General features: G+C 41.4%; 1 protein-coding gene across 1 annotated transcript in view; it reads left to right on the forward strand.

Annotated features, from left to right (window-relative positions):
* The window catches only part of ACO1 (aconitase 1), a 65,894-nt gene that overhangs the window by 31,503 nt on the left and 10,321 nt on the right, over positions 1 to 24,070 (forward strand). The window contains exons 5-15 of the mRNA XM_035307488.3: positions 1,096 to 1,165; positions 1,296 to 1,479; positions 2,019 to 2,158; positions 3,803 to 3,974; positions 6,942 to 7,042; positions 8,147 to 8,263; positions 16,015 to 16,174; positions 17,494 to 17,629; positions 20,322 to 20,406; positions 21,305 to 21,461; positions 22,570 to 22,694. Coding sequence (XP_035163379.1) covers positions 1,096 to 1,165; positions 1,296 to 1,479; positions 2,019 to 2,158; positions 3,803 to 3,974; positions 6,942 to 7,042; positions 8,147 to 8,263; positions 16,015 to 16,174; positions 17,494 to 17,629; positions 20,322 to 20,406; positions 21,305 to 21,461; positions 22,570 to 22,694 — 1,447 coding nt within the window. The remainder of the gene's footprint in view (positions 1 to 1,095; positions 1,166 to 1,295; positions 1,480 to 2,018; positions 2,159 to 3,802; positions 3,975 to 6,941; positions 7,043 to 8,146; positions 8,264 to 16,014; positions 16,175 to 17,493; positions 17,630 to 20,321; positions 20,407 to 21,304; positions 21,462 to 22,569; positions 22,695 to 24,070) is intronic.

Here is a 24,070-nt window from a genome sequence, read left to right on the forward strand (position 1 = left end):
AGGATTGTGTCAGCTCTGGAGTCAGACTGCCTGGGTTTCAATTCCAGTTCCACCATTTACTAGTTTCTGTGGTCCTGAGCTAGTTTCTTAACCTCTCTGTGTCTCAGTTTCCTCACTTGAAAAATGTGGCTATTAGTTGCCACCTAACTCAAAGGGAGTTATGGAGACTATATGAGAAAATTATGGTTATATTATGGAGACTAAAGGAGAAAAAAAAGCATTTAGAATAGTGGCTGGTTCCTAGTAGCGTCAATAAGTGTTTACTACTGGATACTGGAAAGTAGTTGTCTAGTACTTCATTAATTAATGAAGTCTGACTTTGGTCTTAGCTATTAATTTTACTAGCCTTTCCTGTGTTCACTCAATCCTATGATACATTCTTTATGAGCACATTCTGTGTGCTGAATCTGCAATCTTGTGACTATAACTTATTCTACCTTCACTCAAAACAATGCAGTTTGATCTTGAAAATCCCAAAAAATCTTCTCGGTGCCCTCTGTTGTCCTGGTGGACTGAATGGCCTTGAGTAAATCTTAGCATATAACTTGTGGTTCACAGATGTTATCAGGTGATACCATCTTCCTCATAAACTTTGGTCCTACACACAGGAAATTGTAATTCTGTAAGGTACTCAGCCTCTCAGTGTTGCTAGTTTTTCATCTCCCAACATATAGAGATGAAAATGCCAGCCCAGACACAACCCAGGTCAGAGAGGTGTTACAATGAGGTCATGGATGAGGAGTATAGAAACAAGAGTTCTTTAAATGTCCAAGCTGCTGTTGTCATATAAATGTCTTGAGTCTGTTCCTAAGAGTCAGACTTTATGATTAAATCAGTTTTAACTTGAATTCAGTTCATGTTTTCTGCCTACCATATTTAAAGGCATTGTAGGAATCACTTGAACCAAACAATAATTACTCCTTTTACTTTCACTAGTTACCTCTCCTTTTCCGCATTGTAAATAGTCATGAATGAAATTCATATTATCACTCAGCAAGCACAGAGATGCAATTCCGTTTTTCTTTATCACCAATAAATTTGACCACTAACATGTTAAGCCTCAACATGTAGACATTTCATTTTTCTCTCTGACAGGGCAGACAGTTTACAGAAGAATCAAGACCTGGAATTTGAAAGAAATAGAGAGCGATTTGAATTTTTAAAGGTATGGGCAGGGTCTGGTTCCATTGTTTGGTTTTCTGTGTATGTGGGGTACAAGGAAGAGGTGCCAAGAAGATGGGCTGAGTAGAAGTACCTCACGTGTTGATAGAGTTCTTTCCATTTGTCAATCCCAGTGGGGTTCCCAGGCTTTTCACAACATGCGGATCATTCCCCCTGGCTCAGGAATCATCCACCAGGTGAATTTGGAATATTTGGCAAGAGTCGTATTTGATCAGGATGGATATTATTACCCAGACAGCGTCGTGGGCACGGATTCGCACACTACCATGATTGATGGCTTGGGCGTTCTTGGTTGGGGTGAGTGTTCTTCCAGGTTTCTATTCCATGTATGCTGTTTTGGGGCATGCGCCTTAATTCACTGTGATTCCATTACATCTCAGTAACATCAATTTACATGACCACAAGTTTCGGAGAGGTATTTTGGGCAGTTTCATCACTGCTGTTTTTCCAGTGCCCAGAAAATCACTTTGCACCTAGCAGCCCCTCAATAATTATGCTTGGAAAAATGAACAGGAGCAAGGGGTTAGGGACATTTAGCATACACAAAAATTACCCGGAGTGTTTGTTAAAAACAGAGACTCCCAAAGTCTACTCTTCCTTGCATGTGGCACCAAGAGGATTTTGATACAGGTGTTTGGGAGACCATGCTTTGAGAAACACTTGTCAAAAAACTCAATAAAGGAAAATAGAGAAAACCTGCTGTTTATAGAAACATAACTCTGCACCAGTTAAACATTGTAACTGGGTTTATTACCTGTAAATGACACTAACTTTATACCTGAGAGATAGAGTAAGGAGTAATGAAAGCATTCTTCTGGTCATGCCATTTGTTGCAGGTGTCGGTGGTATTGAAGCAGAAGCTGTCATGCTGGGTCAGCCAATCAGTATGGTGCTTCCTCAGGTGATTGGTTACAGGCTGACAGGGAAGCCCCACCCTCTAGTAACATCCACTGACATCGTGCTCACCATTACCAAGGTAATGATAGGCGGCCTCTTCTGTGGTCTTGGAAAGTTACAATGACAGCTTTCCAATGGAGGGAATACATAATAGAATCTTGTTTAGGTTTCCATGTGCTCTGGCAATGCTAAGGAGATAAGAGGAGTATTCTATGTTAAGTTTAGATAATTATGTGTATTTTCCTCTAGTATTGCTGCATGGATCTTTTACTTAAAAGAAATATTTTAAATTGTGAAATAGTTCAATGACACAGAAATTAAAATGGCATTCATATGCCCACCACCTAGATTTAACAGATGATACCATTTTGTCATAGTTGCTTCAGAGCTCTATGTTTTTAAAGAAATAATCTGTAATATCTGTGGCTTTTCTGTGGCTAAAGCCACACTCCCTGTTTCTAGAAATAATCACTATCCTGAGGTTGTAAGAATCATTCCCATGCATGTGTTTATACTTTTGCTACATTTTTTCCACATGGTTCTTCTTTTTATGTAAATAGCAAGGTAGTTCCATGAATAGAGTTTGACTTTTTAAATTCTCTTCTTTGTATTATAAGCTACATTATTGTAACAGATATGTCACCAAGCTGGAAAGTATTAGGCTTTTTCTTTAGCTGTTATAGGAGATCATCTTTTTCTGTGATTTGCTTGTTTTGTAAAAAGAAGGCCATTTCATTTTGGAAGACTCTTGCAAAAGCAATGGTTTTTAATGATCACAAACATAATTTTTTCTAGTTTGGAGGTGTGGGGTCATTTGCCTAGACACACTATTGATAAAGTGCAAAACACATTTCTCTTTGATTTAATTTTTGTGAAATTTGGAATTAGATTTATTTGAATACCACAACTTATCACAAATGTCTGTGCACTGTTCTTCAGATGTGGAATAATATAGGACTTCCTCACAAAATCTGGCAAAGTCCCATATAACCAAAAGAGCCCATCTATGTGGTTGTAGGTAGAAACTGGCTTTATGCAGAGCTAAGTCAGTCACTCCTAGCTGGTGCCTTGTATGGAAAAGATATGGGGATCTTTTGGTTACATTTGACTTATACTTGTTGAATGAATTCTGTTCATTACTCCTTTGAAAAATTATTTTAACTAATGCAAGTAGTTATTTAGGTTGAAAGAATTTAATATTTAGCACTTACAGACACTTCCAATCATCTCTTTAGAGAGAGAAAGAATGTTTCTCATTTTGAAATACTTTTCTTAGTGTCATTTGTATTTTGGGCATACTTTGTCTTTCTTTTTATAAATAAGAACTATTTGACATAATCTGAGATTTATAGGAGAGTTGGTATAAAGAGTACAGAGAATTCCTGTTATCTTTCTCCCAGCTTCCCATGATGTTAACATCTTATATAACCATGGCATGTTGATCAAAACTAAGACGTTAACATTGGTGTGGTACTCTTAACTACAGGCTTTGTTAGTTTTTTCAGTAATGTCCCTTTTCTGCTCCAGAATCCAATCCAGGATACCATGTTGTGTTTAGTTGGCATTGCTTTTTAAGTTTTGAAAGTGATTACAAATGTGTTGGGCTAATTTATTGTTTGGGTTTGCTGTCCAAGACTAGTTTATGAGAAGTGCAAGATGATAGTTCTGCAGTTTGAATGTGGGTTGTCAGATCTCAAACTTTTCTATTGTTTCTGCTGCTTAGCACCTCCGCCAAGTTGGGGTAGTGGGCAAATTTGTCGAGTTCTTTGGGCCAGGAGTAGCCCAGTTGTCCATTGCTGACCGAGCTACAATTGCCAACATGTGCCCAGAGTATGGAGCAACTGCGGCCTTTTTCCCAGTTGATGAAGTTAGTATCACGTATCTGGTGCAAACAGGTAAGTGAAGGGCCGTGAAAGCAGAGGGCTCTTTGAAAAAGTTCCATAAAACACTGAGAATCTGAGCATTGCCTTCTGCCCCTACCCAACAGAAGGCACTGGGTTACAGTTACACATTTTTTTTTCTCTCAATGGAGTCAAAATGGGTTTTGGGGATTTAAGGAGTTAATATGAGACAGAGATGATATGGCCAATGGAAAGAGCTCAGAGATTACAGAAGCCCCGATATTTAGACTGTTCCTCACTACTAGTGTTGTGACATTAAACAAGTGATCTTAGTAATGGTTACTGCTGTCTATGGGGTACTTGCTGTATACCAGGCACCTGATACGTATTTGCTGTCAACCTCTTTACAGATCTGTAGGGTAGATTGATTCACTAGCTAATATTAGGGACTAATTTTAGAGAAAACTTAGGATCAGAGAGGTGTTAATACCCAAGGCTAATAAATAGCAGAGTCAGATTCCAACCCTGCAACTGCCTGGCTCCAAATAGGAACGGCACTCTGCAACACCCTTCTCAGGGATGTCCAAAAAATGAAATAAGGCTGGGTGCGGTGGCTCACACCTGTAATCTCAACACTTTGGGAGGCCAAGGCGGGCAGATCACCTGAGATCGGGAGTTTGAGACCAGCCTGACCAATATACTGAAACTCCCAGGAGGCAGAGGTTGCAGTGAGCTGAGATTGCATCACTGCACTCCATCCCAGGCGACAGAGAAAGACTCTATCTCAAAAAAAAAAGAGAGACTGCATGTGAAGGCATTTTAAATTGTTGACAGATCTTTAACTATGTATATCTTTGTTTAGAAATTTGACTTTTACCCAGCTACTCAGGAGGCTGAAGCAGCAGAATCACTTGAACCTGGGAGGCAGAGGTTGCAGTGAGCCAAGATCATGCCACTGCACTCCAGCCTGGATGACAGTGAGACCCTTTCTGGGGAAAAAAAAAAAATGGAATTTGACTTTTAACCTTGAGAAGCTTTTAAATTTTCTTTATTAGTTTAAAAACATTAACTCTTCAGTCATGCATTTAGCAAATTATCAATATCTGGTCTAGTTCCCAATGATATTGCAGGGAACAAGATAAATAAAGTTCCTGCCCTCAAGTAGCTTACTTTCCAATGAAGGGGGAAGACATTGAATTGAACCAGTGAACAAATGCATAAATGTGATAGTGAAAAAGAAAGGGCAGGTGGGTGAAGTACCCCAGAGGTGCTTGCACAGGTGTCTGGATGAAGTGATGGGAAGGGTTTCGTGAGAATCTTACTCGAAAAAATCTTAGTCTTCTCCCATAGCCTAAGGAAATTCCTTGAGAAATTGTAAAGATTGCAATGAAAAGGTTTATTTTAAAAAATGTTTTTATTAAATATAACCACATTGAAATTAATAAATCTTTGTTTCCCCAAAGGATTTTTTTTTTTTTTTTTTTTTTGAGACGGAGTCTTGCTTTGTCACCCAGGCAGGAGTACAGTGGTGCAATCTCGGCTTACTGCAACCTCTGCCTCCCAGATTCAAGCAATTCTCCTGCCTTAGCCTCTTGAGTAGCTGGGACTATAGGTGTGTGCCACCATGCCCAGCTAATTTTTTGTATTTTTAGTAGAGACACGGTTTCACCATGTTAGCCAGGATGGTCTCAATCTCCTGGACTTGTGATCCACCCACCGCAGCCTCCCAAAGTGCTGGGATTACAGGTGTGAGCCACTGCGCCTGGCCCCTTGCAAAGGATTTTAAGTGAGAAAGATAACTAAAAGAACAGAATAAATAATTGAGGGAATCAACCTAAAGAAGAGAAGAGAGATTGTGCTGGGTAGAAGGAGAAAAACCGTGAGATGGATCTAGAGGGAAGGTTAGTTCCCATAGTGCTACAGGTGGCCATTATACTTCTTAGTAATCCAGTGCCAAATTTGTAACAGCTATTAAATTGAAACAAACATATTGTTTCAAAAGAGCATAGCCCTTTTGCATACTAAACTCTAGAGACATTTCTCCTGTTCATCTTCATGAAGAACATGGCATGGAGAGTAGTGAATAGTGGGCTCAACAACAGGTTAGGACAAATACATTAGTGAGTCTCATACAGTTGTCTTTTATGAGGTCTGTGCTGAGAGCTGATAATGTTTACAATTCAGCTAAAACAAAAAATTCTGATCAGTGGTAGGCCAAAGGGTCAAACCTTGTGTTTCTAACCATCAGAGAAATGGTGGACTGCATGTCCACTGGACATACTTCATGAGCATTACCTCTGACACCAGGATCTTGATAAGAGTTAAATAGCAGAGGGTTCAAAGTCATATTCCTGGTGATGCAGCAGTGCGAGTTAACATTTTGAACTTTGGTGTCAAGCTCAGGTTTGGATTCTGGTTCTGCCATTTACTGGCTGTGTTCCACGGGAAAGATTAATCTTCTTGAGCTGCCATTTCCTCATCCATAAATGAGAATAATAATTGTACTTACATTATAAGACTATGATAAAGGATTAGAGATTGAAGTAATAGATTTAAAATGTTTAGGGCACAATGTCCAGAAAGTGCTCAGTAGCCAGTGGTTTTGGGTGGGGTTGGGATGGTTTTTAATTTTAACAATGATCATGTGGAATGCTGAGTCTTTCTGTCCAGTTGAAGGCAAATGTATAGGTGTGCTTTGACAATTAGCTCAGGCTTAAGATTCTCTTAATTAAAGGCTATACCCAAAAAGAGGGAAGTTATCTATAGATAGAACCACAATATTTTTCAGAAAACAGTCACTTTGATAGGAACAGCACATTCATTAATGGCCTCCAATAAAAAGCAGCATCAGTGGGAGAGTCAAACCATTTTCCTAGAAGCCGGAAAATTAGCAGAGCTATTGGTATGTAAGTGCAGTGTATGTTTTGTACTCAGATAATTGCTGATGGAAGTATCAGTTTATAAACTTCAACTGGGAAATACTAACCTATGTTACTTGTTACTCCTTAAAATGCCTTTTAGGTCGTGATGAAAATAAAATAAAGTACATTAAAAAGTATCTTCAGGCTGTTGGAATGTTTCGAGATTTCAATGACCCTTCTCAAGACCCAGACTTCACCCAGGTATGAGAGTGCCTTCCACTGAGCATGTATTTCCTCTTCCTCAAGTCTGCAATTTTAATTGTGTTTTTTCTTGGAGGAATACATTGGTAGGAAATTAGTCACTGCCAAGGCATTACAAGGGAACGGAGTGTTAAAAGGTTGAAAAACCAAAAGGATAAGGAAATTGTAAAGGTAACAATAATATAACTTCTTACATTCCTACTGGCTTAATCATTGTAAGTTAAGTGTGCTCCCCTATTTGAACTACTGATTCATGCCTCTTACCTGGAAGACCACTGAAAGACTGCTAAAGGAATAAGAATGATACAATGGAGACTCCGGGAAAAGGGTGGGAGCGGGCAGTGAAGGATAAAAGATTACACATTGGGTATAGAGTATACTGCTCAGGTGATGGATGCACCAAAACCTCAGAAATCACCACTAAAGAACTTATCCTAGACTTCACTACAGGAATAAGAGCTGTTTGAAGGCTAAACCATCATTATTATAGACCAAGAAAGAAGTGAAGGTACAAATATGTCAGTTCTGTTTATCCTGACTTCCCTTTATTTTCTAAGGTGTAAACTGAATCCGCATTTTTCTAGACCACAAGGTAAACTTGTCCTGCGACCCTTGTTTGGTTTCTTACTACATTGAGGAAAGGAAATATTCAGTTAGACTAAGGCTCATTTCCTGGTGTTGATAACTTAATGGCTGCATCCCTCCCAAATCACCTTAAAAGTGTAATGGTTTATGTATGATTTTAACAGAAAACCCACCTTCAGCCTAACTCTCAGCCATACAAAGCATGATGAGCCGCCTCCAAGGATGGGCGAATGGAGAACACTGGGCATCTACAGTGCCCACCCTGTTCTTTCTGAGAGGTGGCAAGGCTGCCTGCCTGTCTCCTGCTACTTAAGTGCCCATTGTGATCTTGGGAAATAAATCACTTAAGATTAATTAAGAGGATTAAGAGAAACATTGGCTTCCTTGTTTTTGAATGTGGTAGTTCTGTTTATTTGCTTATTTTTGTGGTTGTGATGTTTTAAATTATCTGGCATGCTTTGGTTTCCTCTTTGTGGGTATGATGTAAATTCTATAATTTATTTTCTTGTGAGTCAACAGGTTGTGAACTTAGATTTAAAAACAGTAGTGCCTTGCTGCAGTGGACCCAAAAGGCCTCAGGACAAAGTTGCTGTGTCCGACATTAAAAAGGACTTTGAGAGCTGCCTTGGAGCCAAGGTAGGGGCCTGGGGGAAGAGGTTGAATCCTCTCAACTCTACCCTTGCCTGGTTACTCAGTGTCCAGGCTTTCACCCCGCTTGATGATGAATCTTCCTGTAGCCTGTTTCTCCATTCTTAAGTCGTTAATGACTTCCTCCATTAGCCACAAGCCAAGCAGCAAGAGCCATCAGAAACACAAGTCAACCCACCTTTTTAAGCTTCTCTGCTTTTCACAGGACCCTCACCATATTGTTTACTCACCCAAGATTTTCCAGCTGTTGTACCTTCGTGCATGCCCCTCCCTGCCTGAAAGTCTCTTCTCCAACTTGTCATATTCTGTTCTGTGAATTCCATAAAACTTGGTTCAGATACCAACTACTCTGCATTGGGGACTCAGAATCTCATAGCAGAAAGTCATCTTTCCTTTGTTGGACACTTCATGGCGCCGGGTCTGAAATATTTTGATAGTGTCCCATATTCTTTAACTTACATTGTTGGTACTTGATTCGCATGTATGATTTCTGTTACTAGACTGTACTTTTGAGAATAGGGTTTGTTTCTGAATCACGTTGGGAGCCCACAAGGTACTTAGCACAGTGTCTTATATGCAGTAGATTTTCAATGAACATTTTCCAAAGGAATGATGAAGATATATCATCTATGAGACACCAGTATTATGGCAGATATTCAGCTGTACTTTGTGTTGTTGATCACTATTTGTTGAATCTGGTCAAAACAGTGCCTTTTTAAAAATTTCCGTAAGGTGAGAACCATAGTCTTCATCAGTCTATATCCATTAAACTGTACAGTAATGTCATGTATTTAGACCAAATTTGTAGTTTTCGCATTTACATTTTCGAGGTGGTGAGGATGTAATTATTACTAATTTCAGTAGAGAGTAAAAATGAGATATCATGACTGCTTTTTGTAAAGATTATAAAAGAGTAATTTATTTTTTTGAGACAGAGTCTTGCTCTGTCACCCAGGCTAGCAGGCAGTGGCGCAATCTTGGCTCACTGAAACCTCCGCCTCCCGGTTCAAGCGATTCTCCTGCTTCAGCCTCCTGAGTCACTGGGATTACAGGTGCCCACCACCTCACCCAACTAATTTTTGTATTTTTTTTTTTAATTTTTTATTGCATTTTAGGTTTTGGGGTACATGAGCAGAGCATGCAAGACAGTTGCGTAGGTACACACATGGCAGTGTGTTTTGCTTCCTTTCTCCCCTTCACCCACATTTGGCATTTCTCCCCAGGCTATCCCTCCCCACCTCCCCCTCCCACTGGCCCTCCCCTTTTTCCCCCAATAGAACCCAGTGTTTAGTACTCCCCTCCCTGTGTCTATGTGTTCTCATTTTTCATCACCCGCCTATGAGTGAGAATATGCGGTGTTCTCTGTTCTTGTGTCAGTTTGCTGAGGATGATGTTCTCCAGATTCATCCATGTCCCTACAAACGACACAAACTCAGCATCATTTCTGATTGCTGCATAATATTCCATGGTGTGTATGTGCCACATTTTTCCAATCCAGTCTATTATCAATGGGCATTTGGGTTGATTCCAGGTCTTTGCTATTGTGAACAGTGCTGCAATGAACATTCGTGTCCGTGTGTCCTTATAGTAGAACGATTTATAGTCCTTTGGATATATATCCAGTAATGGGATTGCTGGGTCAAATGGAATTTCTATTTCTAAGGCCTTGAGGAATCGCCACACTCTCTTCCACAATGGTTGAACTAATTTACACTCCCACCAACAGTGTAAAAGTGTTCCTTTTTCTCCACATCCTCTCCAGCATCTGTTGTCTCCAGATTTTTTAATGATCGCCATTCTAACTGGCGTGAGATGGTATCTCAATGTGGTTTTGATTTGCATCTCTCTGATGACCAGTGACGATGAGCATTTTTTCATATGACTGTTGGCCTCATATATGTCTTCTTTTGTAAAGTGTCTGTTCATATCCTTTGCCCACTTTTGAATGGGCTTCTTTGTTTTTTTCCTGTAAATCTGTTTGAGTTCTTTGTATATTCTGCATATCAGCCCTTTGTCAGATGGGTAGACTGCGAAAATTTTTTCCCATTCTGTTGGTTGCCGATGCACTCTAGTGACTGTTTCTTTTGCTGTGCAGAAGCTGTAGAGTTTCATTAGGTCCCATTAGTCTATTTTGGCTTTTGTTGCCAATGCTTTTGGTGTTTTGTTCATGAAGTCCTTGCCTACTCCTATGTCCTGGATAGTTTTGCCTAGATTTCCTTCTAGGGTTTTTATGGTGCCAGGTCTTATGTTTAAGTCTTTAATCCATCTGGAGTTAATTTTAGTGTAAGGTGTCAGGAAGGGGTCCAGTTTCTGCTTTCTGCACATGGCTAGCCAGTTTTCCCAACACCATTTGTTAAACAGGGAATCCTTTCCCCGTTGCTTGTTTTTGTCAGGTTTATCAAAGATTGTATAGTTGTAGATATGTTGTGTTGCCTCTGGTGCCTCTGTTTTGTTCCATTGGTCTACATATCTGTTTTAGTACCAGTACCATGCTGTTTTGATTACTGTAGCCTTGTAGTATAGTTTGAAATCCGGTAGTGTGATGCCCCCCGCTGTGTTCTTTTTGCTTAGAATTGACTTGGCTATGCGGGCTCTCTTTTGGTTCCATATGAAGTTCATGGTGGTTTTTTCCAGTTCTGTGAAGAAAGTCAATGGTAGCTTGATGAGGATAGCATTGATTCTGTAAATTACTTTGGGCAGTATAGCCATTTTCACAATATTAATTCTTCCTAACCAAGAACATGGAATGTTTCTCCATCTGTTTGTGTCCTCTCTGATTTCGTTGAGCAGTGGTTTGTAGTTCTCCTTGAAGAGGTCCCTTACGTTCCTTGTGAGTTGTATTCCAAGGTATTTTATTCTTTTTGTAGCAATTGTGAATGGCAGTTCGTTCTTGATTTGGCTTTCTTTAAGTCTGTTATTGGTGTAGACGAATGCTTGTGATTTTTGCACATTGATTTTATATCCTGAGACTTTGCTGAAGTTGCTTATCAGTGTCAGGAGTTTTTGGGCTGAGGCAATGGGGTCTTCTAGGTATACTATCATGTCGTCTGCAAATAGAGACAATTTGGCTTCCACCTTTCCTATTTGAATACGCTTTATTTCTTTTTCTTGCCTGATTGCTCTGGCTAGAACTTCCAGTACTATATTGAATAGGAGTGGTGAAAGAGGGCATCCTTGTCTAGTGCCGGATTTCAAAGGGAATGCTTCCAGTTTTTGCCCATTCAGTATGATATTGGCTGTTGGTTTGTCATAAATAGCTTTTATTACTTTGAGATACGTTCCATCAATACCAAGTTTATTGAGGGTTTTTAGCATAAAGGGCTATTGAATTTTGTCAAATGCATTCTCTGCGTCAATTGAGATAATCATGTGGTTTTTGTTTTTGGTTCTGTTTATGTGGTGAATTACGTTGATAGACTTGCGTATGTTGAACCAGCCTTGCATCCCCGGGATGAATCCTACTTGATCGTAATGAATAAGTTTTTTGATTTGCTGTTGCAATCGGCTTGCCAATATTTTATTGAAGATTTTTGCATCTATGTTCATCATGGATATTGGCCTGAAGTTTTCTTTTCTCGTTGGGTCTCTGCCGGGTTTTGGTATCAGAATGATGTTGGTCTCATAAAATGATTTGGGAAGGATTCCCTCTTTTTGGATTATTTGGAATAGTTTTAGAAGGAATGGTACCAGCTCCTCTTTGTGTGTCTGGTAGAATTCGGCTGTGAACCCGTCTGGACCTGGGCTTTTTTTGTGTGGTAGGCTCTTACTTGCTGCCTCGACGTCTGACCTTGTTATTGGTCTATTCATAGTTTCAGCTTCCTCCTGGTTTAGGCTTGAGAGGACACAGGACTCCAGGAATTTATCCATTTCTTCCAGGTTTACTAGTTTATGTGCACAGAGTTGTTTGTAATATTCTCTGATGATGGTTTGAATTTCTGTGGAATCTGTGGTGATTTCCCCTTTATCATTTTTTATTGCATCTATTTGGTTGTTCTCTCTTTTATTTTTAATCAATCTGGCTAGTGGTCTGTCTATTTTGTTGATCTTTTCAAAAAACCAGCTCTTGGATTTATTGATTTTTTTGAAGGGTTTTTCATGTCTCAATCTCCTTCAGTTCAGCTCTGATCTTAGTTATTTCTTGTCTTCTGCTGGGTTTTGAGTTTTTTTGATCTTGCTCCTCTAGCTCTTTCAATTTTGACGATAGGGTGTCAGTTTTGGATCTCTCCATTCTCCTCATATGGGCACTTATTGCTATATACTTTCCTCTAGAGACTGCTTTAAATGTGTCCCAGAGATTCTGGCATGTTGTGTCTTCGTTCTCATCGGTTTCGAAGAACTTCTTTATTTCTGCCTTCATTTCATTGTTTACCCAGTCAACATTCAAGAGCCAGTTGTTCAGTTTCCATGAAGCTGTGCGGTTTTGGGTTGGTTTCTGAATTCTGAGTTCTAACTTGATTGCACTATGGTCTGAGAGGCTGTTTGTTATGATTTCAGTTGTTTTGCATTTGCTGAGCAGTGCTTTACTTCCAATTATGTGGTCAGTTTTAGAGTAGGTGTGATGTGGTGCTGAGAAGAATGTATATTCTGTGGATTTGGGGTGGAGAGTTCTGTAAATGTCTATCAGGTTTGCTTGCTCCAGGTCTGAGTTCAAGCCCTGGATATCCTTGTTGATTTTCTGTCTGGTTGATCTGTCTAATATTGACAGTGGAGTGTTAAAGTCTCCCACTATTATTGTGTGGGAGTCTAAGTCTCTTTGTAAGTCATGAAGAACTTGCCTTATGTATCTGGGTGCTCCTGCATTGGGCCCATATATGTTTTGGATCGTTAGCTCTTCTTGTTGTATCGATCCTTTTAGCATTATGTAATGGCCTTCTTTGTCTCTTTTGATCTTTGTTGCTTTAAAGTCTATTTTATCAGAGATGAGAATTGCAACTCCTGCTTTCTTTTGCTCTCCATTTGCTTGGTAAATCTTCCTCCATCCCTTTATTTTGAGCCTTTGTATATCCTTGCATGTGAGATGGGTTTCCTGGATACAGCACACTGATGGGTTTTGGATTTTTATCCAATTTGCCAGTCTGTGTCTTTTGATTGGTGCATTTAGTCCATTTACATTTAGGGTTAATATTGTTATGTGTGAATTTGATACTGCCATTTTGATGCTAAGTGGCTGTTTTGCCCGTTAGTTGTTGTAGATTCTTCATTATGTTGATGCTCTTTAGCATTTAGTGTGATTTTGGAATGGCTGGTACTGGTTGTTCCTTTCTATGTGTAGTGCCTCTTTCAGGAGCTCTTGTAAAGCAGGCCTGGTGGTGACAAAATCTCTGAGTACTTGCTTGTTTGCAAAGGATTTTATTCTTCCTTCACTTCTGAAGCTCAGTTTGGCTGGATATGAAATTCTGAGTTGAAAGTTCTTTTCTTTAAGAATGTTGAATATTGGCCCCCACTCTCTTCTGGCTTGTAGTGTTTCTGCCGAGAGATCTGCTGTGAGTCTGATGGGCTTCCCTTTGTGGGTGACCCGACCTTTCTCTCTGGCTGCCCTTAGTATCTTCTCCTTTATTTCAACCTTGTTGAATCTGACGATTATGTGCCTTGGGGTTGCTCTTCTTGCGGAATATCTTTGTGGTGTTCTCTGTATTTCCTGCATTTGAATGTTGGCCTGTCTTGCTAGGTGGGGGAAATTTTCCTGGATGATGTTCTGAAGAGTATTTTCCAGCTTGGATTCATTCTCTTCGTCCCCTTCTGGTACACCTATCAAACATAGGTTACGTCTTTTCACATAGTCCCACATTTCTTGGAGACTTTGTTCATTCCTTTTTGCGCTTTTTTCTCTGATCTTGGTTTCTCGTTTTATTTCATTGAGTTGATCTTCGACTTCAGATATTCTTTCTTCTGCTTGGTCAATTCGGCTATTGAAACTTGTGCATGCTTCGCGAAGTTCTCGTATTGTGTTTTTCAGCTCCTTGAATTCATTCATATTCCTCTCTAAGTTACGCATTCTTGTTATTATTTCCTCAAATCTTTTTTCATATCTTTTTTCAAAGGTTCTTAGTTTCTTTGCATTGATTTAGTAAATGTTCTTTTAGCTCACAAAAGTTTCTCATTATCCACCTTCTGAAGTCTAATTCCGTCATTTCATCACAGTCATTCTTTGTCCAGCTTTGTTCCCTTGCTGGTGAGGAGTTTTGGTCCTTTCTAGGAGGTGAGGTGTTCTGGTTTCGGGTGTTTTCCTCCTTTTTGCGCTGGTTTCTTCCCATCTTTGTGGATTTATCCACTTGTCGTCTGCGTAGTTGCTGACTTTTCAATTGGGTCTCTGAGTGGACACCCAGATTGTTGGTGATGAAGTATTTCTGTTACTTGGTTTTCCTTCTACCAGTCTAGCCCCTTCTCTGTATGACTGCTGATGTCCACTCCAGGCCCTGCTTGTCTGGGGTGCACCTATAGCAGCTGCGGAAAAGTGAGGGATGCTACCAGTTTCTTTTTCTGCTATCTTTGTCCCAGGATGATGCCTGCCAAATGTCAGTCTTTTGGATATAGAGGGGTCAGGGAGCTGCTTGAGGAGACAGTCTGTACTTTGTAGGAGCTCAATTGCTGAGCTGTGAGCTCTGTTTTCATCTAGGGCTTATAGGCTGAAAAAAAACCATTTTTTCTCAGATGCTCTGTCTGGGCGGGGGGTGGTTGAGGCTTTCCTTGTGAGTGTCCACCTCGCTGTCCTTCCCCGCTAGGAGGCAGTCAAGTCACTATTTGCCTGCCGAGGCTCCGCCCTGCTGGTGTGAGGTTCGCCCTGTTGCTGCAGGCTCTGCCCTTCTGCTGCGGTCTCCGCCCTGTTGCCACGGGCTACGCCCTGCAGTGTGGTCTCTCTGTTGTACCGGGTTGCTTCGGCAATGGCAGGCTAGGTCCGCAATGGGTGTGTACCTCAGTGGGGGCTGATTGCCTCGGTAATGGGGGACGCCCCTCCCCCGCGGAGCTGCACTTTAAGAAAACCTCCTCACCGGGAGGGTTTGGAATCGCCGTTTTGTTTGTCGCACTGCGCTAGCCCAAACGGTTTGTCCCTGGGATTTCCTGGGCTGGCTCACTGCCCAGGTCCCGTTCAGTCTCAAGTTTAGCCCTCCCAGGTCTCAGTTTGCCGGTTCAACAGGGCACCCGTAACAGTGCGCTTTTGTATGGAGCGCTGTGGAGCGCCTCTGCGCTCCAGCGCAGGCCGGAGCCACACCGGCTGCCGGCTACACCAGCCGAGACCTCTGCCTGGCGTCCCGCGTCTCTTTTATACCTGGGAATTTCCCCTTTCTGTGGGCAACTAAGATCCGTCTGGAAATGCATCCCCAACTCACCCTCTCCACGCATCCAGCGAGAGCTTCAATCCTGGGTTGTTCTCACAGCGCCATCTTGAGTCCTCCCCCCCAATTTTTGTATTTTTAGTAGAGACAGGGTTTCACCATTTTGTCCAGGCTGGTCTCAAACTCCTGACCTCGTGATCCACCTGCCTTGGCCTCCCAGAGTGCTGGGATTATAGGCATGGGCCACCACAACCAGCCAAAAAGAGTAATTTTTTTGTAGCATTTCAGAGTTTACTTGCAGAAATACTTATGCCTTGTTAAGAATTGGCCTTTAAAATTATACTTACCAAAGCATTCCTTCATGTAAAGTGAGAACTGTTGACTATATGTATGTTTTTTTGCTCTAGCCAGAAATATGTATATTTTATATAAATATATTTCTATATACATTTTTTTTTCTTTTAGCAAGGATTTAAAGGATTCCAAGTTGCTCCCGAACATCACAGTGACCATAAAACCTTTATCTATGATAACACTGAATTCACCCTTGCTCATGGCTCTGTGGTCATTGCTGCCATTACTAGCTGCACAAACACCAGTAACCCATCTGTGATGTTAGGGGCAGGTAAGTGCATTTGACTCCATCTTCATGCTCTCATATGCGTGTGTAGGTGGAAATAACCCAAGACATGTCCCAGGTTCTCAGCGGAGTTCTACATGTAGTTCCCTGAACCTCATCTTTTCCAGATACAGATATTTATTGGCCCATAAATATCTACACAATAAATAGTGCCCAAAGCAAAGTTTTTAAAATAGAAGATACACTGCATAATAGTCTCTCTTGAGAATTAACACAGAAAAAAAGTAGAGGAAAGCAAAGGAAGCTGGATTTCAGGGAAAGCCTACATTCTTATGTCAGACTCTGAAAGAAAAATAAAGTGTTGTCACAGACTTTGTTCTCTGTGAAACCCGTGAGCAGCAGGATTGAGTTCTGACTTGGATGCTGGGAGGTGTTTCTGAATGAGGCCACAGGACACTGGCTGATAAAACCTGGGGCACCTGACCTGTTTCGCAATTCTGGTTAAGTTGTTAATATTTACATCTATGGTTTCCCTACTATAAGGTCTCTTTAGTTTTCAAATTTTTAGTCATCCCCAACGCTTCTCTTGTATCCATCAACAGACCAAACAGTGTCAACGGTTCCTTTTTATGAAGCAGACACGGACATAAGGAAAACCTTCTTTGCCTGAGTCCATGTATTGCCACCTAAGCTTTCCTTGTCTGGTCTGGAGCAAACCAGTCTTCTGTAGGCAAGTCATCAGCTTGTCTGTGGCTTTTTGTCCCCTCATGCCCCTACCCCCACTGCTCATGTTTTTGCTACTTCTGTGATACTTCCTAAGACAGAGCAGCCAGTGTTCCAGTAGCAGTCTCTGTATCTGGCAAAGTCCAGCAGCCTAGGAGCTCTTAATCCTCTACTTCAAGATATATCTGAACACTTGATTTCTATTTCTTGGCTGACTGTTCCTTGCCAACCAGCACACAGCTGATATAGTTTTAGAAAGGGCTTCTTCAATTATGATTTTCATCCAAATCAAACATAATTAGAAAGATCGTTTTCCCTCAAAAAAATGAAAAGCTCATTTTATATAATATATTCCTAAATGGATTTAGGTTTATCTCTTAAAAAAAAAAAGCAAGCAAATCTCTTTCTTCATTTCCTTGCCAAGTTTTGAGTTTATTGCATACATTTAAATGACTATTGGCCAGGGAGCCTTTAGATTTCTGTTTGGCAGCAGAAACAGCAGATAGTGCCAACATGAAGGGAGCATGGTCAGGTGGTGGCAGGAAATGCAGACTGAAGATAATCAGGCTCTTTTCCGAAGTGCACCTGGCACCTAGAGCAGGTGGCCACCCACACTGCATAACTGTGTTTACATTTCACAGGATTGTTAGCAAAGAAAGCTGTGGATGCTGGCCTGAATGTGATGCCTTACATCAAAACTAGCCTGTCTCCTGGGAGTGGTGTGGTGACCTACTACCTACAAGAAAGTGGAGTCATGCCTTATCTGTCTCAGCTTGGGTGAGGGAGAGTTTTCTTTTGCACCATTGCTTTTGTTGAATTTTATTCCTCATGTACCTTGCTGTGTCACCTTGTAACTGATATGAGATTATCTGATGATATCTAATTGCATACGGTAGAGACTTAAACCCTTACATTCCATCCAAAGAGGGCCCTTCCACGTGGTTCTGCTGGTTGTTCATCATACAAGGGTACCCTCTAAGTGCAGAGCAGGGGCTAAACTCGAGCCTGTGCTCGGCTTACCAAGCCTTGTGCTCTGATGTGGTGCTGTACCTTCCTGGAAGAGGGGCTGCCTTTTCTCAGTTGCGCTGAGGTGTGTTACGGACTAGCAGTGGCTCTGCAACTGAGAGTCTGTCTTTTGACATGAAAATAATTATTAAATATGGCTAAAATCATTCTGATTCCTTGAGGCAAATTAGTTACAGTGGTGCATTGCTTAAAGACAGCAGTACAGGCCAGGCACAGTGGCTCACACCTGTAATCCCAACACTTTGGGAGGTGAAGGCAGGCAGATCACAAGGTCAGGAGTTCGAGACCATCCTGACCAACATGGTGAAACGCTGTCTCTACTAAAAATACAAAAATTAGCCCAGTGTGGTGGTGGGCATCTGTAATCCCAATTGCTCGAGAGGCTGAAGCAGGAGAATAGCTTGAATCCGGGAGGTGGAGGTTGCGGTCACCCGAGGTCATGCCGTTGCACTCCAGCCTGGGCAACAAGAGCAAAACTCTGTCTCAAAAAAAAAAACAAAAAAGACAGCAGTACAGGCCGGGCGCGGTGGCTCATGCCTGCAATCCTAACACTTTATGAGACTGAGGTGGGCGGATCACAAGGTCAGGAGATTGAGACCATCCTGGCCAACATGGTGAAACCCTGTTTCTACTAAAATACAAAAAAAAATTAGCCAGGTATGGTGGCACACACCTGTATTCCCAGCTACTTGGAAGGCTGAGGCAGGGGAATCACTTGATCCCAGGCAGCTGTGGTTGCAATGAGCCGAGATTGTGCCACTGCACTCCAGCTTGGCAACAGAGCAAGATTCCATCTCAAAGAAAAAAAAACAGCAATACATTCTGAGAAATGGTGTGTGTTGTGCAATTTTGTTGTTGTATGAACATCATAGAGTATACTTACATGGACCTCAGTGGTAGCCTACTACACACCTAGACTATGTGGTGTGGACTACTGCCCCTAGGCTATAAATCTATATAGTATGTTGCTGTACTAAATCCTGTGGGCAGTTGTAACCCAGGGGTATTTGTGTATCTGAACATAGAAAAGGTACAGTACACCAGGCACGGTTGCTCATGCCTATAATCCCAGCACTTTGGGAAGCCGAGGTGGGCAGATCACTTTGAGGTCAGGAGTTCGAGACCAGCCTGGCCAACATGGTGAAACCCCATCTCTACTAAAAATACAAAAATTAGCTGGGTTTGGTGGTAGGTGCCTGTCATCCCAGCTATGCAGGAGGCTGAGGCAAGAGAATCACTTGAATTTGGGAGGGGGAAGTTGCATTGAGCCGAGATGGTGCCACTGTACTCCAGACTTAGGTGACAGAGGGAGACTCCATCTCAAAAAAAAAAAAAAAAAAAAGGTACAGTAAGAATACAGTGTAAAAGATAAAAAAAATGGTGCACCTGTCTAGGGCACTTACCATGAATGGACTCTGGAGGACAGGAAGTTGCTTTGGGAGAGTCAGTGAGTGAGTGGTGAGTAAATGTGAAGGCCTAGAACATTACCATACACTACTGTAGACTCTATAAACACTGGACACTTAGGCTACAATAAATTCATTTTTAAAAAATGTTTCTTTAATAAGTTAACCATAGCTTACTTTTATTTTGCAATTTTTTAAGTTTATTGAAACTCTTGACTCATAATACTTAGCTTAAAACAAACGTATAGCTGTTCCAAAGTATTTTCTTTATATCCTTATTTCATAAGGCTTTTTCTATTTTTGAAGTTTTATAGTTTTACTTTTTAAACTGTTTTATTAAAAACCAAGACAGGCTGGGCACAGTAGCTCATACCTGTAATATCAGTGCTTTGAGAAGCCAAGGCAAGAGGATTGCTTCAAGCCAGGAGTTTGAAACCAGCCAAGACAACATAGTGAGACCCCTGTTTCTACCAAAAAACAATTGAAAACAATCAGCCAAGCATGGTGGTGCATGCCTGTAGTCCCAGCTACTCACGAGGCTGAGGGTGCAGGATGGCTTTAGCCCAGGAGTTTGAGGCTGCAGTGAGCTATGATTGCGCCACTGTACTCCGGTTTGGGTGACAGCAAGACCCTGTCTCAAAAAAAAAAAAAAAAAGAAAAGAAAAACTAAGAGATAAACACACACTTTAGGCCTATACAGGGTCAGGATCATCAGTATTACTGTAATCTCAGCACTTTGGGAATCCGAGGTGGGAGGATCCCTTGAGCCCAGGAGTTCAAGACCAGCCTGAGCAACATAGGGAGACCCCGTCTAAAAAAAATTTTTTTAAGTAAAAATATGAATAGTATTCTTATGCTATATGATATGCTATATCAGAATGCTCTCAAGAATGAAAGCTTTTAGAAATAGCACTATACTGAACTTAGTTCATGCACTGCAATTCCTTTTTGAACAGTGGTCTCCAGAAGCTGTGGCCAGCAGAAGGGCTCACTGAAAGTTATTGTTTTTTTGTGTGTGCTTCTCTCTTGGTGCCTAGGTTTAACGTGGTGGGCTATGGCTGCATGACCTGCATTGGCAATAGCGGGCCCTTACCTGATCCTGTGGTAGAAGCCATCACGCAGGTAATTGCGGAGGTGCCTGCAGGTCTTCGGAGCAGTTGTTTCTTTTCTTTTCTTGTAACGTGTGACAAAAATGCTGGTATTTTCAAGAAGGTCCATGGAAGCAGGGGATGTGGTTTAGAGTATGGTCTTTAGAGTTTAGCTAAAATTACTAGCTGGGTAACCTTGGGCAAGTTCATTAACCTATCTGTGCCTGGGTTTTCACAACTGTATATTGGAGATGATGATAATGGTATCTATTTTACAGAGTTGTGAGAATGAAGATGATGATAAATCACTTTATGCAGTGCCTGGCACTCAAGGAAATGCTCAGTTCTTGCTGGTTTTGACTACAAAGAGCTCTACAGTTGTTCATTATAGGTATTGGGTTGGTGCAAAAATAACTGGTTTTTGCCATCTCAGTGATGAAGACTGCAATTACTTTTGTACCAACCTAAATAATTTGAAAATTGGTTCAAAGTGAGACAAGTTTCCACATGGATGAATCTAAACTAAATTGATTTGGCTTCATATTTGTAAAAAAAAAAAAAAAAAAAAAAGCCGAACCCTGAAAAATACTATTTGGTTTGTTTTGCATTAATTATAGACTCTATGTAGGTCATTGTGACTCCCTTTAGCTGTTAGGTCTTTCCCACATGTTCTTGGCCCCCAGGCAGCAATAACTAGTATGTTGCCTTCTAACTAAAAATCACTAAACATGTCTCTGCTTCCATTGACCCAGAGTATCTCCCACAGGGACACCCCTGTGTACCCTTCTCCCCTCTAGTAGGAGAGAACCAGGTAAAAGGGAAGCTTAAAGGCCTGTATCTTTGTGATATGGAAACTCTCACAAATGTTCTGAGACAAGAAGTCTAGTCAGTCTCTCCTTTTAGTGACCTGACTTTTATCTTGCCTTATACAGGGAGACCTTGTAACTGTTGGAGTACTATCTGGGAACAGGAATTTTGAAGGTCGAGTTCACCCCAACACCCGGGCCAACTATTTAGCCTCTCCCCCCTTAGTAATAGCATATGCAATCGCTGGGACCATCAGAATCGACCTTGAGAAAGAGCCACTGGGTAAGATTTTGTTTGTGCGGCCATAATTTTTTTCCACTGAATTCAGAAATACTACTGGAAGAAAGTCTGCTTTTTAAAATAAGAAATGAAGCATAGAACCTCCAGGGATAAGACAAACAGGAGAATCTTCTTTATTCTCCAATACACAGCTAAGACTTAACTGCAGCAGTTAAGACAAGAATCTACTGAGGGTAAAGGATGACGAAAGGAAAAAAGATGCCAAAAGGAATAGACATCTTACTAGTCTGGTTTCTTCTATAGTTCCTCTTTCTAGCTCTCATTTTAATGATAGGCATTGTTTTAATATATACTCTGGAGAAACACACTGCAGATATTTCAACTTCTCCAAATTCCAAAGAAATGATACATCACCTCCTTTCCTCAGATAAGCTTAACAGATAATATGAAAACAATGCCCCTGAAATTTACTTTTAGGAAATCATAACTTTAGAGGTACAGTTGATCCTCATTATTTGTGAGTTCTATGCTACAGAGTTTCCTAGTCACTAAAATGTATTTTACGTAGTATGTTTACAGTCATGCACAGATCAGCACAAAGGGGTGAAAACTGTACGTCACTCAACACGGACATTCTATGCTGAGGTCTGAGAAGGTGTCACTCTGCCCTCTTGTTTCAGCTCTCATGTGATATACAAGAATCCTTTTCTCGGTCTACTTAGTGCCATGCTTTTTGCATTTTTGTGCTTTTTTGTGGTGATGTCGCTGTTTAAAATGGTTCTCAAGCGTAGTCCTGAAGTGCTGTCTGGCATTCTTAGCACAAGCAGACTGTGATGTGCATTGTGTTTAGATAGGCTTTATTCAGAAGAGTTATAGTGCTCTTGGCTGGAAGTTCAATGTCAGTGAGTCAACAATTTATATTAAATAAGATGTCTCTCACATGAAGCAAGGTTATGTATTGATTGATGACCACAGGCTCCCAGGAACCTCACCCTGTATTTCCCCAGTGGCAATGACTCTGTATCCACTCATTCAGTGTTCACACAGGCTTCATAGAACATAACTACCAAGGAGAACAAGGCTTGACTCTATGTAATCATGAAAATGGCATATTAGAATGTTTCCTCATTAATGAACATTTCTTCCCCAGGAGTAAATGCAAAGGGACAGCAGATATTTCTGAAAGACATCTGGCCGACTAGAGATGAGATCCAGGCAGTGGAACGTCAGTATGTCATCCCAGGGATGTTTAAGGAAGTCTATCAGAAAATAGAGGTGAGGTCCCACACTGCCCTCCCTGCCTCAGAGGATCTAAGGGAAGGCTGCTCCCTTTGTGTTCTATCTGCAGACCTCGAGGCTAACGGGAGTATAAACTATAGAGAGTGACATTTATTCCTTTAGATAACTGGGGAAGTGGTTCTCCGTCATTTTTCTCCTGTGACTCACATTTTTACAAATCCCATCTCCCCCAAATGTTCCCAGATTTGGACAAGTCGGTGACAGCCTAAAGAAGAAAGCCTCAGGTTCACCTCTCCAAAACTCTACCCCGTTCTAGGACACCCTGGGGTGTGTGTCATCTGTGACGGGGACCACTGGTGGCCACTATATTGTGTCACTAAAGTGGAGTCCACTGATTGAATGCACCGCTCAGAATGCATTTTTGCATGCTTTAAAGAAAAATTGAGGCCACTCAGTAGGAAGTGCCAAACTACTGAAATAAAGAAACCTTTCCATACATTTTACAAATAGTAAGAAATGTATGGGGCTCAGCAGCATATTCTGAGGCTCTTGGATATTACTCCTTCCCTGCCTTCTGCATTCAGCTGACCCAGGGGCTTCTGACTGGGGCTGGTGGCTTAAATGACAAAACTGTCTGGGGAGAGGGTGATGTGGGTGTGATGTTCACACACTGCACCCTCCGTAGGTGCTCCTTGGGAGATGGTGTTAGGGAGTTTGGCAGGCATTGTGCTAAATGTGTCACTCCAAAGGCTGAGTTAATGGACCTGTGGACAGAATTCAAACCAATTTTAATGCATAGCAGCTGTCATTTGCTACCCAGTATCTATGTGACCTGGAAGGCCACTTCCCAAAACACTAAGAGAGTAATTTCCCCTTTGGTACAATCTGGATTATTATTTCATAAGTTACCAATAAGCATATGCATTAGTTATCTATTACTGTGCAACAGATTACCCCAAAATATAGTCAGTTGAAACAACAAACATATAGTCTCCCAGTTTCTGTGGGTCAAGAATCCAGGTACAACTTCACTGTATACCTTCACAGGGTTCCAATCAACATGTCATCTGGGGCTGTAGTCTCTGGAGGAGGGTCCACTTAGGCTCACTCATGTGCCCATTGGCAGAATCAAGTTCCTCAAGGGCTGTTGCACTGAGGTCCTCCATTCCTCACTGGCTGTTAGCTGGAGGCCTCCCTCAGCACCTTGCTATGTGGGTCTCTTTATGGCTCACACATGGTAGCTGGCTTCCATCAGAGCAAGAGAGGGCAAGAGAGACAGAAGGCAGGTCTCAATAACCTAATCTAGGAGATAGTCACTAGCTTCAGCCCACACTCAACGGGGGCGGGGGGTGGTCAACTAAGGATGTGAATCCCGGGAGGCACGATCCCACCTGCCATCGTAGAGGCCACCT

This window comes from Callithrix jacchus, chromosome 1, assembly GCF_049354715.1.
Source record: "Callithrix jacchus isolate 240 chromosome 1, calJac240_pri, whole genome shotgun sequence".
In the NCBI taxonomy this organism is placed as follows: Eukaryota; Metazoa; Chordata; class Mammalia; order Primates; family Cebidae; genus Callithrix; species Callithrix jacchus.